General features: G+C 32.9%; 2 protein-coding genes across 2 annotated transcripts; both read left to right on the top strand.

Annotated features, from left to right (window-relative positions):
* LOC104733880 (peptidyl-prolyl cis-trans isomerase D-like) lies at positions 567 to 4,498 on the top strand. The gene is made up of 3 exons (XM_010453410.1): positions 567 to 730; positions 3,513 to 3,586; positions 4,344 to 4,498. The coding sequence occupies exons 1-3, from the start codon at positions 567 to 569 to the stop codon at positions 4,496 to 4,498; spliced, it is 393 nt and encodes a 130-aa protein (XP_010451712.1).
* Positions 6,080 to 8,507, top strand: LOC104732655 (GDSL esterase/lipase At5g37690-like). Its single transcript, XM_010452223.2, has 6 exons — positions 6,080 to 6,376; positions 6,655 to 6,782; positions 6,876 to 7,002; positions 7,140 to 7,252; positions 7,793 to 8,042; positions 8,141 to 8,507. The coding sequence occupies exons 1-6, from the start codon at positions 6,136 to 6,138 to the stop codon at positions 8,353 to 8,355; spliced, it is 1,074 nt and encodes a 357-aa protein (XP_010450525.1). The 5' UTR covers positions 6,080 to 6,135; the 3' UTR covers positions 8,356 to 8,507.

Here is a 13,684-nt window from a genome sequence, read left to right as displayed (position 1 = left end):
GACCACTTAATTACGATTTTTATTATTTGAATCAATCTTTATTAGTAATTTTGCTCCTATTATTTAGTAATTTTTTACTTACCAAAATAATCTATACTTAATGATTATCGTATAATATCTAATTTATTACCAATTGGGTTTAAGATATTTGATTTTAGATTATTTTGAATTTATAAATATTGTTTCCTAATATATCTCTATTAGTTTCTTTTGTTAAGATTGTGATCTAAAATTTTTTAGCAATAAATTGAAAGTTTAAGTCAAAAATCAAATTATTCGCTCCGAAATTTATGTTTCTGCAAGTCTATAAAAACCATTTTTGACTGCAATCGAGTCATCTCTCACTTTCACTCTGTTTTTTTTTAATGTTCGTTTACTTTTTGTTTTCTTTAAGCTAACCATAACTAACTATCATATGAATAATTTCATGTGCCAGGGAGGAGATTTCATCATAAACTTGAGGAGACTTCACAGCCGGGAACAAAACAGGCGGCGAGTCGATCTACGGGGCCAAGTTCGATGACCAGAATTTCGAGAGGAAGCACACGGGACCAGGAATCCTGTAGATGGCGAACGCCGGAGCCAACACCAACGGATCTCAGTTCTTCATCTGCACCGTGAAGACCGATTCGCTCGATGGTAAGCATGTGGTGTTTCGGCAGGTCGTGGAAGGGTTGGACGTCGTCAAGGTCATCGAGAAGGTCGGATATTCGTCTGGGAAGCCATTGAAGTAGGGGTGGTCAGCTCTCTTTAGGATCCATCATCTTAGATCTCTCTCCCCCCCTCCCATATCATATGTCTTGGTGTCTTTGCGTTTGGCGTTTGTCTTATTGCTCCGTAGTAGTCATAAGTTTGGTGTCATTCCCTTCTTCGTGGGAACGGAGAGATCTTCATCTTTTCCCCTACACTTTGTTTGCTTGGTCACCTAACCATAATCCATAAATAATGAATGACCAACTACTACTCTTTTATCATATTCTCTCTAATGAGTAATGACTGCCTGCTTTTAATTTGCGTTATCTTGGCTTAACTGCTTATCCGTGGCCATTTTTTTACTTATGTTCGTTTACTTTTTGTTTTATGCATTGTGTTTTTGTGTAGGATAAAATAAAGCATGAATCGAATACTTAAATTAGAAGTACCAAGTGAATTTTCATCTTGATCAATTCTTCTAATATTTTTATTTTATTTTATTTACTACATAGATTTCTGAAATTCTAGATTTTTTTGATTAAATAATTATTCTTGTGAACTGTTACTGTATTTTTGTTTGGCAGCTTAATTATAAAAGATCATTCATGCTAATTAGTTATACCAAGTTAGTTTGTACATTTAAAAAAAATACAAATTAAATATTAGTTATATATACAGTTAATCTATAAAATAAATTATATTTTTTATATAAAAAATAGTCCCGCGGGTTAATATCTAGTTTTTATACAGTTACAAACCTTCTTATGAAATAACATATAACTCTTTAGAATGATATAGATATTATGAAATTTTTGTGTCTAAATATTGAAATGGAAAGCTTTGACAAAGTTTATATGACTGATATTGATCAATTTAAAGTAGAAATGTGTATAGAAACATGTTAACATTTTTCTAATGTGAAATTTCAAATTCAAAAAATCAAGAGTTGCTAAAGAGTCGCAAAATAGTATCTAACTCAGGTGTTAGATGTAAAACAGTTGCAAAAGTAGTAGCAAAGTAGTCGCAAATGTGGTAGCAACTTTATCGCAAAAAATAGGAGTTGCAAATTCGTAACACGTCGTCGATAAAGAAACTTGTGATCGGAATATACGTTGCAAAAGGTTGCTAATTTGTGACTCTTTGTTTCTAATAAAGTGTAGTCATTGAACCGTCTCAAATTGCGATGTTGTTGCGACTATATTCGCTTCATCGTAAATGTGCGACTGTTTTGTATCTGCCGTAACGTTGGTCGGGAAGTAGTCTCAACTTAATCGCAAAATAGTCGCTATTTTTTTGCGACTAAAAAAAGAGTCACAATCTGTAGTTGCTAAACGCAGGTTTTCTTGTACTGATTGATATATCATGGTTTTTGTGGTTTTTAACCATGATATAATGAGTCTTTAAGAGTCTTTTGATGTGTTTTTAGGTTCTTTGTGAGACTTTACAGGTTTTATAGGATTTTGGCATGGATGGAGCATAGTGGTGCAATTTGGGACGTTTTGTAGCATTTGAACCGAAGAAATCAACTTGGAGACGATCAAGGGTGATGGTGTCGAAGTCGATCGACACCACCCTTGGTGTTGGTCGACACCCCTTTTAGCCGACACAAGAATCCCAAAATTTGAAGATTTACAAATCTGCTCGACACCCCTTTTAGCCGACACAAGAATCCCAAAATTTGAAGATTTACAAATCTGCTCGACACCCCTTTTAGCCGACACAAGAATCCCAAAATTTGAAGATTTACAAATCTGCTCGACACCCCTTTTAGCCGACACAAGAATCCCAAAATTTGAAGATTTACAAATCTGCCCGAAAGTTTTCCATATTTGCATCATTAGTCTCTAGACGTGTTTTAGGAATATAAATAGATTTTCTAGGTCATTGTTTAAACCTAAGCTTTATTTTTTGCAAAACCCTGAGTGATTTTAGAGAGCTTTTGGAGAGAAGAATCAAGACTCCTTCAGAGAAGATTCAGAACTCCCTTACTTCTTTATTCTTTTTTTTATGCAATTTTTTCAGAAGATGTTTTGTTTTTCATTGAATATGTCTGAGTAGTTGTTTGTTAGGTTCAGGGTTTTTCACAGAGTTTTTATGGTTAATTAAATCTGATTATTTTTAGGATTCATTATCTTTTGTGATCTTCATCATAGGGTTTTCTTCATATTAATTCTTGATTGATCACCTAGAATTAATAACCTAGGAAAAAAATTTGATATGAGAATATAGTTGAGCAAAATTACTTGCAAAGAGATTTTGATTTAGTAAATTTGTGAACAAATCTAAACTTGTTTTCAAAGATGGTTTTTAACTTGAATTTTGCAAAGAGATTTGAATTTTCAGGTTTTAAAACTTAGATAATATTTGCAGTGAGAACTGATTTATTTTAGAATTGATTTTAGAGTTCTAGATCTGATCTTAATTGATTGAATCCTGATTTATTGATTGATTTAATATTCTATAATTTCCTGATAATTTCTCTAGACCTAGTGCTTTTAACTCTTGAATCTACAACACTTTTTAATTCTGTTTTTGCATTGTTTTTAAAATTAATATTTTGATTTAGCATAATTAAAAGATTAATAGATATATTGTGTGATCTAGAGTTAATGTGGATTCGACCTCTAGAGTATTACAACTGCAAAGCTGTTAGTACCATTAGGGTATTACAATTTAAGCATATCAAATTTTGGCGCCGTTGCCGGAGACTCTTTGATTTACCATTAGATTAAAATCTTTGATTTTCTCTCAATTTTTATTTTCTATTTTTTCTTATTTTACTAACACGCTTTTTGTTTCTCTTCTTTTGTGTGTCTCAGGTACATGCCTCCTAAGCCTAACACTAGGAACAATAAAACTGGTCAAGTTGTAAAGCTTACAAACCAAGAGTTAGGTAAACTAGAGCGTGAGAACAGAAAAACAGCCAAATCTTCAAAGATGGTCAATACAATCATTCTAAGAGCAGATGAGGCTGGAGTTCCGAGAGATCAAGAGGGCCACTTGCGCAACGAGCAGGGCCAAAAGATTGATGCAGAAGACAACACAATTGCTGAAATCGTTGTCGTTGAGGAGCAGGTTGATGGTGTCGACTGACACCAACAGGGTTTCGATCGACACCCACTTCCAACAGGCGTTCGTGGAGCTACCAACCACGTTAGTACCATTTGGCAATAAATGAAGCAATTGCAACCCGGATCTTTGACATCTTGGCAACAAATGAAGGTGGTTTTTGTCAACTATTTTTATGATGACGCAATGTATGATTAGTTGAGAGTCAAGATCTCCTCATTCAAGCAAAGACAAGATGAAGCTTTCAAGGCACCTTGGGTGAGACTCAAAGCTTATAAAAGAGACTGTCCACACCATTGTTTCTCAAGGGTGCAACTGTTGAGTATCTTTTTCACAGGATGTGACTGGGAGTATCAACTAGCTTTGGATGCTGCTAGCCATGGAAAGTTCAAGACAAGATTTCCTGATGAGGCTGATAATTCGATTGAAAACCTAGCCTCCAACAATAGCACTAAGTGAGCAGATTCTGAAAGGAAGAGGTTACATGGAGCTATGATTCAAACCAGCTAGCTTCGGTTAATGTAAGCTAGATTCAGTCCATAACCTTCTTGTCGGTAAGAAATCTGTCCATTTGGACGCAGAAGTTGAGACATTTGAGCCAAAGCTAGAAACTACAGAAGAGGATGTCAACTATGTGTATGGAGCTAGGTATAAGGGACAGAAGTTCGGCAATCAGCAAGGCAAAAGTTCTTACAATGGAAACTCTTCAGGCTACACTCCTAAGCCAAATTACTAGAAGCAACAATAGAACAACGGTTTTACAAGGACCTATGGTAATTCATCTTATCAGTATCCGCCTCTCCAAGCTTCTGAGAGCCTAATGGAAGCCATGCTTGATCAGATTCTTCAAGGACAGGAGCAGTTGACAGTGAACTTCAATGGGAAGATTAATAATGTCTACACTGAAATTAATGGAAAGATTTATGTACTGAATATTCATGTTAAGAAGCTGGAGAGTCAATTTGCACAGACTGCTGAGTCTGTTAAACGACAAGAGAGTTTTCTTCCTGCAAAAACTGAGTCAAATTCCAAGCATACTTGCAATGCTATATTAGTAAGAGATGAAGATGGTGATGAATTTGCTTCTGCAAAAAAGGGAGAAAAATGGTTTATGAGACTAGATTTTATTTTGCGCTTAGAATTATTTGAACTATATTCTTTGGATTTTATACTTTGAATTATTTAAATTTGGGAACTTTTGGTTTATAAAACTAGATTTGGATTGTATTTTTTAAAAAATATGTATACCTTACTAATTGACATATTATTTTTATTTTAAGTTTATTTTATGGAACAAACTAACTTTGATGACTATAAACCTCTAGATAAGAAAATAAAATTAAAATAAAATCTCTAACTGTAAAAACTAAATTGGAATAAATCGGATTGGTTTAAAAATCAAACACAAAGTTCATAAAGCTGCACGCCTGGCACCAAACTAACTGAAACCTACTTTTTTTGTAACCAAACCAAATCGATTAAACCAAAATTCATTAAAATTTATATACTTTCATATAAAAGAAAAAGATAATCATATTACACAAGTTAGTAGTGGGAACAAAATTGAGAATTTAAGAAGCTTTTTTGTCATTTTTTTTCTATCCTATTCTATGATCTTCATTAAAATGTTACAAAATATAATTGTTGGAATTACAAAGAACGATTTAAAATCTTTTACAATACTTGAACATCTGTAATTTACTTCTTTAATTTTTTTTTGTGAACCACTTTTTTTTTCCGTATGTCTTTTGTTCTATTCAATAAGATTCTAGTAAATTCTTTTCTTCAATACACCTCCTATGTATATCTAACCCAAACTAAAAAACAAAAAAAAAAAATCAGATTTGCCTCAAAATCACAAATGGTTTTAAATGATTCAATTTCTATTTAATTGAAATCAAATAAATAAACAAATAAATAAAACCATAACAAACAAGACCTAATCAAATTATAATATAGATTGGCCCCCTATAGAATTGTATTGAACAAAACCGAAGTTTGAATACAGAGTTGAAATGTTTACGTAAATGTTCAAAACAATTTTTACAAAACGTGGGAGTCTAACCTAAAGTAGATGTATCATCATCCATATTTTCCCAACCATGATAATTCTCTAGAAAATTAATTTTTCCAAAACAATCAGAACGTGAATGAATGTAAACATCAAGAAAGTTTATAGTTAAGAAAATAATCACCTAACTAATACGTACAAACTTGTTGTAATGGGCATAATTATAACCAATAGTATAATTAATATATATTTTAAAATTGAATCCATCATCACTATATATTTGAAACATTCGCTTACATGCGTTTTGTCCAAATTAGAGAGATTAAGTAACTCAAGAAAGATTGAAATTAACACAAAACACAATGATGATCCTAAGGCTGGCTCTAGCGGCTGTAATCTCTGCCTACGCAGCCGCACAACCAGCCTCAACGTCGTCGTCGCTTGTAACTTATATATTCGGCGACTCTCTAACCGAAGTTGGTAACAACAATTATTTGCAATATTCCCTAGCGAGAGCAGACTTTCCATATTATGGAATTGATTTCTCTGGTGGTAAAGCTACCGGAAGATTTACCAACGGTCGGACTATCGGCGATATCATATGTATATATCTCTCTCTTTCTCATTTTACCTATGCTTCTAAATATATGTGGCCATGATCTATACTTTTGTTTATACATATAACTTCTTAAAATAAGGTTTGATTTTGGTTTTGTTTGTTCGAATTTAAATGATTGTTCGGTTTTTATACCCACTGTTACGCATTATTTATAGTTTTGGTTTTCGATACTCCTACTTTATAGAAATACTCTAAAACTCCATAAACCATTTCTAATCTATATGTTAACATCTCTAAAAACATAGTTATATGTTTGTTATAGCTACAAAGCTTGGGATTCCATCGCCACCACCATATCTATCATTATCACAAAACGATGACGCATATCTCAGTGGTATCAATTACGCATCTGGAGGAGCTGGAATTCTCAATGAAACTGGCATTTACTTCGTATTACTCCTCCTCCTTTTCTATGTATTGTTTTAAGAATTTAATTTTTTTGTAATTATTTTAATATTGTATTGTTTTATATTCATCGAGCAGATTCAAAGGCTGACGTTCGATGATCAAATAAATTGTTTCAAGAAAACTAAAGAAGTTATTAGGGCGAAAATCGGAGATCGAGCTGCAAGCAAGCATGTCAATGATGCCATGTACTTCATTGGTTTGGGTATAAATTTAACTTTCAACCACTTGGTTTCATCTATATATAGCTTCTTCTTCCTTTTTTTATTCATTTTGAAAAGTGTATTATTATATAATTACAATCACAATTACTACAACTTTCTTCTTTTTCATTTTGAATAGGAAGCAACGATTATGTAAACAATTTCTTGCAGCCATTCATGGCAGATGGCCAGCAATATACACATGATGAGTTTGTCGAACTCTTGAGCTCAACCCTACACAACCAGCTTACGGTATTCCCAACAACCTCTACTTCCATTTTCATTTTGGGATATATTTGCTCTATTTTTATTTCGTTTTTGTTTTTTAATCAAAAATTTCAAAACAGAGATATTCGAGTGAACAAATTGGTTGTCCTACACTGCCCTTTTTTTTATTGTTGTTATTAAGGCAAATTTTTATTCTTTTTGTCCTACTTTGAAAACTTTTTAATTTGTCCTACTTTGGAAAAGTTTGGTGTTTAAATCTCGTACGTCAAAGGCTTAAAGAAGTTTGTATATGCATGGGTTGAAGCATTTCTCTATGTTCTTTTCTTCCTAATGGATTTCCCTATTTTCTTAGTAACAAGTTTTTTGGTCATATTATATCTCAATTTTTGTTACTGTGTCGCTTTGAGATATGTATTATACTATTATGTAACTATGGTTCCTTAGTAAATGACTACAAATGTTATTTAAAATTAAAAGGTTAAAGACATTTATTTTATTAAACTTAAGTTTGAGGTTATTGTGTCTATAGTCAAACCATGAAATGACTGAGATTTTGTGGAGCAGACAATATACAAATTAGGAGCGAGGAAGGTAATATTTCATGGGATAGGCCCGTTGGGGTGTATCCCATCACAAAGGGTGAAGTCGAAGACAGGCATGTGTCTGAAGCGTGTCAACGAATGGGTATTGGAATTCAACTCAAGAACGACGAAGCTTCTTCAAGATCTCAACAAACGCCTCCCTGGAGCTAAATTCGTCTTTGCCGACACTTATCCCGCAGTTCTTGATCTCATCAACAATCCCACTCACTACGGTAAAAAGGAAAAAGAACTCTTAGCTATTTCTTGGATTCATAATTTGGAATAATTTTGTTCGATAACGTGTAAATATGTGATTTTACAATGAACGCAGGGTTTAAGATAGCAAACACGTCGTGTTGCAATGTGGACACAAGCGTTGGAGGTCTTTGTCTTCCCAATTCCAAAATGTGTAAAAACCGTAAAGACTTTGTCTTCTGGGACGCATTTCATCCGTCCGATTCGGCTAATCAAATCCTAGCCGATTATCTCTTTTCCTCTCTTCTTTCTTCCTCTTCTCCTTCCCCTGCTCCTAAACCTGGTCACTAGTATAGTATTTACAAAAATAAAAATAAAAACATTACACCAGTTTCTTGTTAAATTGGACCTGCTTGCTCGATACATGTGTAATTATGACAAGTGTGTGTCTTGTTAGTTGTTACACAAAGTATTATTTATTCTGAGGTAATTGTGGTTTTGTATGTTCGTGTTTTGGGTTCCTAAAGATTGCGTTATAAATTAATAAAGAAAATACTTTTCATGGAAACAGTTTGATTTTAATGCTTAGACATTGAGTAATTCTCACTCACACTGGTTACACCTTGGTTTTTTTTTTTTGTAGAATACTAAAATGTAGTGAAAACAATTATTTCGTAGAAACAAGCCATTATTCATATGTATTGTCTATTTCACATGCATCCATGTAATATTTTGGATGCTACTAATAATATAAGCAAGACTTGTTTTGAAGAAACAAAAGATGAAGCCAAAATAATTGCAGTTTACGTGGATGTTGATTGTTGAACCCATTTTACATGTGAACAGGAAACTTTTTTTTTTTTTTTTTGAATTACTAAGGTTCCGAACTTAGATCCGTACATCCCCTCAGACTAGGGACCAGAGCATTTTATATGGTCTCCTCCCAAACGTCGTCCCTTGAACCGGCGATCTCTAGACTTTGCTAGAGAGTCTTTACCAGTTGAGCTATCGACGCTTGGTCAACATAAATTTCTTACTAAAAGTAAAGATAAATTTATGATGAAAGCTAAATTTTGAGCTAGCATGAGAGTTTCATAATATATTAGATCTATGGAACAATCTCTAGCTTCTCTTCAAATAAGATTGGCACAATCAACAAACAATAATAGTACTTTGAAGGGATCATGTACCAACCTTTAAAGTCTCTCAAACATGCATGGAGCACAATAAATATGGATTTAGTCTTTGAAATTAAGGTCTTTTGAGATACTCCAATCTTCAGTTTTTATATTGTGTATGTATATTCTACATCTACATTACCCATGTGGGCTGGTAATTCATGTTTGGGTTTTCGAATTATAGTTTCAATCGCAATTTGAATGATTTACATACTGAGCATAAGACCTTTGTAATATTTACTTATTTTATATAATTTAAACAGAATTTCGAGAAAAAAACAAAAAAAAAAAACTTTTTAACCATGTCAAGATTTAAGCCACGTTAAGTATCATTAAAAAAGGTGGCCATCATAAGCTTTAAAATTTGTTATTTTTTAAAAAATGCTTTAAATTTATTTCAACATGATGGGCCGACACTTCCAACTAAACAACTGTGAACACTCAACATGTGAAACATGTGTAACAGTTGTACTCCATCGTAGATATTTGTTAGAGCATCTCCATCCGTTTGGATACGAGAAGAAGATCTCAAAATTAAAGTAATAATACTTTGTTATTAAAATAAAATTTTGAATGATAAAATGAAACTGATCAATAATATGAAAGGAAACATTTTCGAAAAAACTTTATGTTATTTTTATTTGGACATTTAATAACTAATTATTTTTTATTAAAATAAAAATACATGAAATAATAAAAAGTGTCATTTAAAGTCCAAGAAAACAAGTGTTATTATTTTTATATCCATGATTTCAAATTAAAATGAACATTCCAATTTTACATCAATTATCTAATTAATTTTTAATTTTTAATATAAAAAATTCACAGTTGTTTAGTTAATCATATCAAACCAAAAGCATCACCGAGCAAACAACGATGTTTGGTAATATTTGTTTGAAGCCTTTCGGTGGCAACAGATTCAGGGGTATTGGTGTGGTTCAGGGGTATTGGTGTGGTCTACCTTGTTCAGTGTTGCGGCTTGGTGGGGGTGGAAATGGAGATGTGGCAACATGTTTGGAGTGCAAGGCAAATGCAGGGACAGGGTAAAGTTTCTTAAGGATCTGGCGAAAGAAGTCGGCCTCGCTCATCAAGCTACGAAGACTACCCAAGCTGGACCAGTAAGGGAGGAGAGGTTAATAAGTTGGTCTCATCCGCAGAGGGGGTGGTGAAAGATGAATACTGATGGAGCTTCAAGAGGGAATCCGGGATTGGCAGCTGCAGGTGGTGTTTTGCAAGATGAAACAGGTTAATGGTAGGTGGGTTTTTCTCTTAATATTGGTGTCTGCTCCGCTCCAATGGCAGAACTATGGGGCGTCTATTACGGGTTGTGTGTAGCTTGGGAGAGGAGAGTTGAAAGGTTGGAACTGGAGGTGGATAGTGAGTTAGTGGTCGGTTTTCTTCAGACAGGGATAAGTGCGTCTCATCCGTTGTCTCCCCTGGTACGGTTGTGCCATGGCTTCATATCAAGAGACTGGGTGGTCCAGGTTACACATGTGCATAGAGAGGCTAACCGTCTTGCTGATGGTTTAGCAGCCTATGCTTTTTCTTTACATTTAGGCTTTCACTTGTTTGAGACTAGCCCGCCTTGTGTTGCGGCGGTGCTTTTGCAGGATTTTAGTGGTCATACTATACCACGGGCTGTTTGTATTTGAGTTTATGTTTCATTAATAAATTAAGGGAGTTTACTCCCTTTGTTTTACCAAAAACAAAATATTTGTTTGAAGACACGGAAGATCAACGGAGGTAACTAGAAATAACATAGTTTATTGGGAATTCACTACAATTGCTTCTTTTTCCGATGAAAGGAGGGAGATGCCAATAGGCTGGGTTAAGAAGAAGCTCTATGCTTAGTAGACCGTTAATTTCAAAGGCGGTTCTTTGTATCTTCTTTTTCCATCCTCCAGAAGCGAGTTCTTGCATTAGAGATGATCACTGTCCGTATCCAACATCAAAATCGATTATGTGGATTAGTGTACTGGATATTCCTATAAACCATGATCATTACATAATTCAAGAACCGACTGTTTTGCTGTGAAGTTAACGAACTTGAGAAACGATGAGGTTTCAAAGGTTTTGGAGAAAGATGTGTGTTGAGTGTTGATGAGAGAAGAACACCTTAGTGTTTAGGAAATAATATATTGACTCTCATGAGAATGAATGTGCATAGAGATACACATTTATATAGGGAATGAATTAACATAATTATCTAACTAATAAAATCATATAACATATACACAAATCTCTATAATATATTTATAATATCTTCTATGATTATAAGGATCTTATAAATCCTTCTATACGCCCCCTCAAGCTCAAGGGGTGATGAAGCAAAGCAGAAATAACAGCGTGAGATTGACAAGTCAAAGTGTAGACCCAATCCGGTGATGAGTTGTGTGATGTTGAGGTGGCCGGCATCAACGATGGTTAGAGAAGGAGATCTGATTTTTTTTTTAATGAAAGAAAATATAAAATAAAAGGAAAGAGAGATTTTTTTTTCTTTTTAAGAAAATTAAATAGAAAGAAACACTATAGCTTGAGAAAAACGATATTCTTTTTTTTTTTCACTGAATTGAAACGTAACAAATAAAATTTTGAAGAAGCATCGATAGCTTGATACTGGAAAATAAGATGGTTTTTTTTATATAATTTAAAAAAGCACTATGGCTTGATTCAGAGGCTCATAAGAAGCTTAAATAATAAAAATATTTTTTTCTCTTACAAAACAAAACAAAGAAAAATGAGAAGATGAAGCACTTGGCTTAGATTCAGAGATCAGAGATCTATGATGATAGATCTGAACAAAGAGAAGCTCGATAGCTTAGATTCAGAGGTTCATGAGAAACTTGAATGTGGAAGCACTTGGCTTTAAAAAAAAAATAGTTTGATCCTTAGATCTAAACTTGGGAGCAAACCTGCTCTGATACCATGTTGAGTGTTGATGAGAGAAGAACACCTCAATGTTTAGGAAATAGTATATCGACTCTCATGAGAATGAATGTACATAGAGATACACATTTATATAGGGAATGAATTAACATAATTATCTAACTAATAGAATCATATAAGATATATACAAATCTCTATAATATATTTCTAATATCTTCTTTGATAATAAGGATCTTATAAATCCTTCTATAATACGTAAGTGGCGATAGGAAGAATCAGATTCTCCGGGGTGATTAACGGTGGTGATGACGAGTCGTTGTGGATGATTGGAAAGGAGATGCTGCTTTCATAGCCACCATTGTGATAAAGAATCAAATTCTCTGGCTTGATAAACAATGGTGATTCCCAGTGATAGATTTCATGGCCACCGCCGTAGAAGAAGACGACAAGAATTGTTATTGTTGTCGGTATTTGATATGGTTAATAAAAACCCGGAGCTTTTAATATTAAAAATTACTAATTAATTAGATAATTGAGATAAAATTAGAATTTTGATTTTGTTGTAAAATTGTATGTATGAAAATAATAATACTTATTGTTGACACGATTTTATTATGTCATGTATTTTTATTCCAATAAAAATAATTCTATATTAAATGTCCAAATAAAAATAACATAGAAGTTTTTTCGGCAATTTTCTCTAATGTAAAAGTATGTGGCAAACAATGATTCTCATAAGTTCTGAAAGGAGATAAATTCTAATTTTCTTTTATTTTTTAACATACTTATCATTATTTATTACTAAAAACTCCATTAAAAATATGGAGATGTTCTTAGTTGACTTCAAATTCAATTTATATAAGAAAATAATACAGTATTTATATTTTCTTTTTTCAATATGGAATAATTTTAGTATGTGCTGTCCGAAACAGAAAATCATAAAATTTTGTCGTAGGACTTATATTTTTTTTTGGTTGTGTGCTATGAACTAATTATTGCATTTATCTAAGTCCCTATTAATTAGGTTAATTAACGTTTCCTAGTATTTTGTACTATGTGCGTTTTGTAATCAGTGAGAAGCATAGAAACTTTCCGTTTATAACTCTCACATATGTGACGAAAAGTGTAATAATTTTTTGACGTTTTAAAAATATAATTTTGCTATTTTTATTAGTACTAGGATAGTATCCACTAGAGTAAAGTACATGTTTTGATTTTTTATTATCATTGCAAACAACATATAAAAATTATCTATAAAAACATGATTTGTCAAATATTTAAATAATAAAAAATTTTAGGATGCCAAAACCATACCATATAAATCTCATAATGAAATTCTTTGAAACATAATCCGCCTCAAACTCAAACAAAAAAATATTTCAATATCCACCTCTGTCGCATATTCGAAATCACATCATAGTTATGCTTATGTAGCATTAAAACTATGAGTAAATAAGAATGAAGAAAAATGTATCTCCTATCGGTTCCTAGTTTCAATCTCTTCATCAAAGAGACATATTCATTATTCTTGCTCCATCGTGAAGCATTTCGAATAAAGATATGTTCTTTACTCTTGTGTTCTTTTAGTCTGCAGTTAAGTATTTGTAAAACTCTTA

Source organism: Camelina sativa, chromosome 12 (genome assembly GCF_000633955.1).
Source record: "Camelina sativa cultivar DH55 chromosome 12, Cs, whole genome shotgun sequence".
Taxonomy (NCBI): Eukaryota; Viridiplantae; Streptophyta; class Magnoliopsida; order Brassicales; family Brassicaceae; genus Camelina; species Camelina sativa.
The sequence above is the reverse complement of the archived record's forward strand: the minus strand, read 5'-3'. Positions and strand labels throughout refer to the sequence as shown.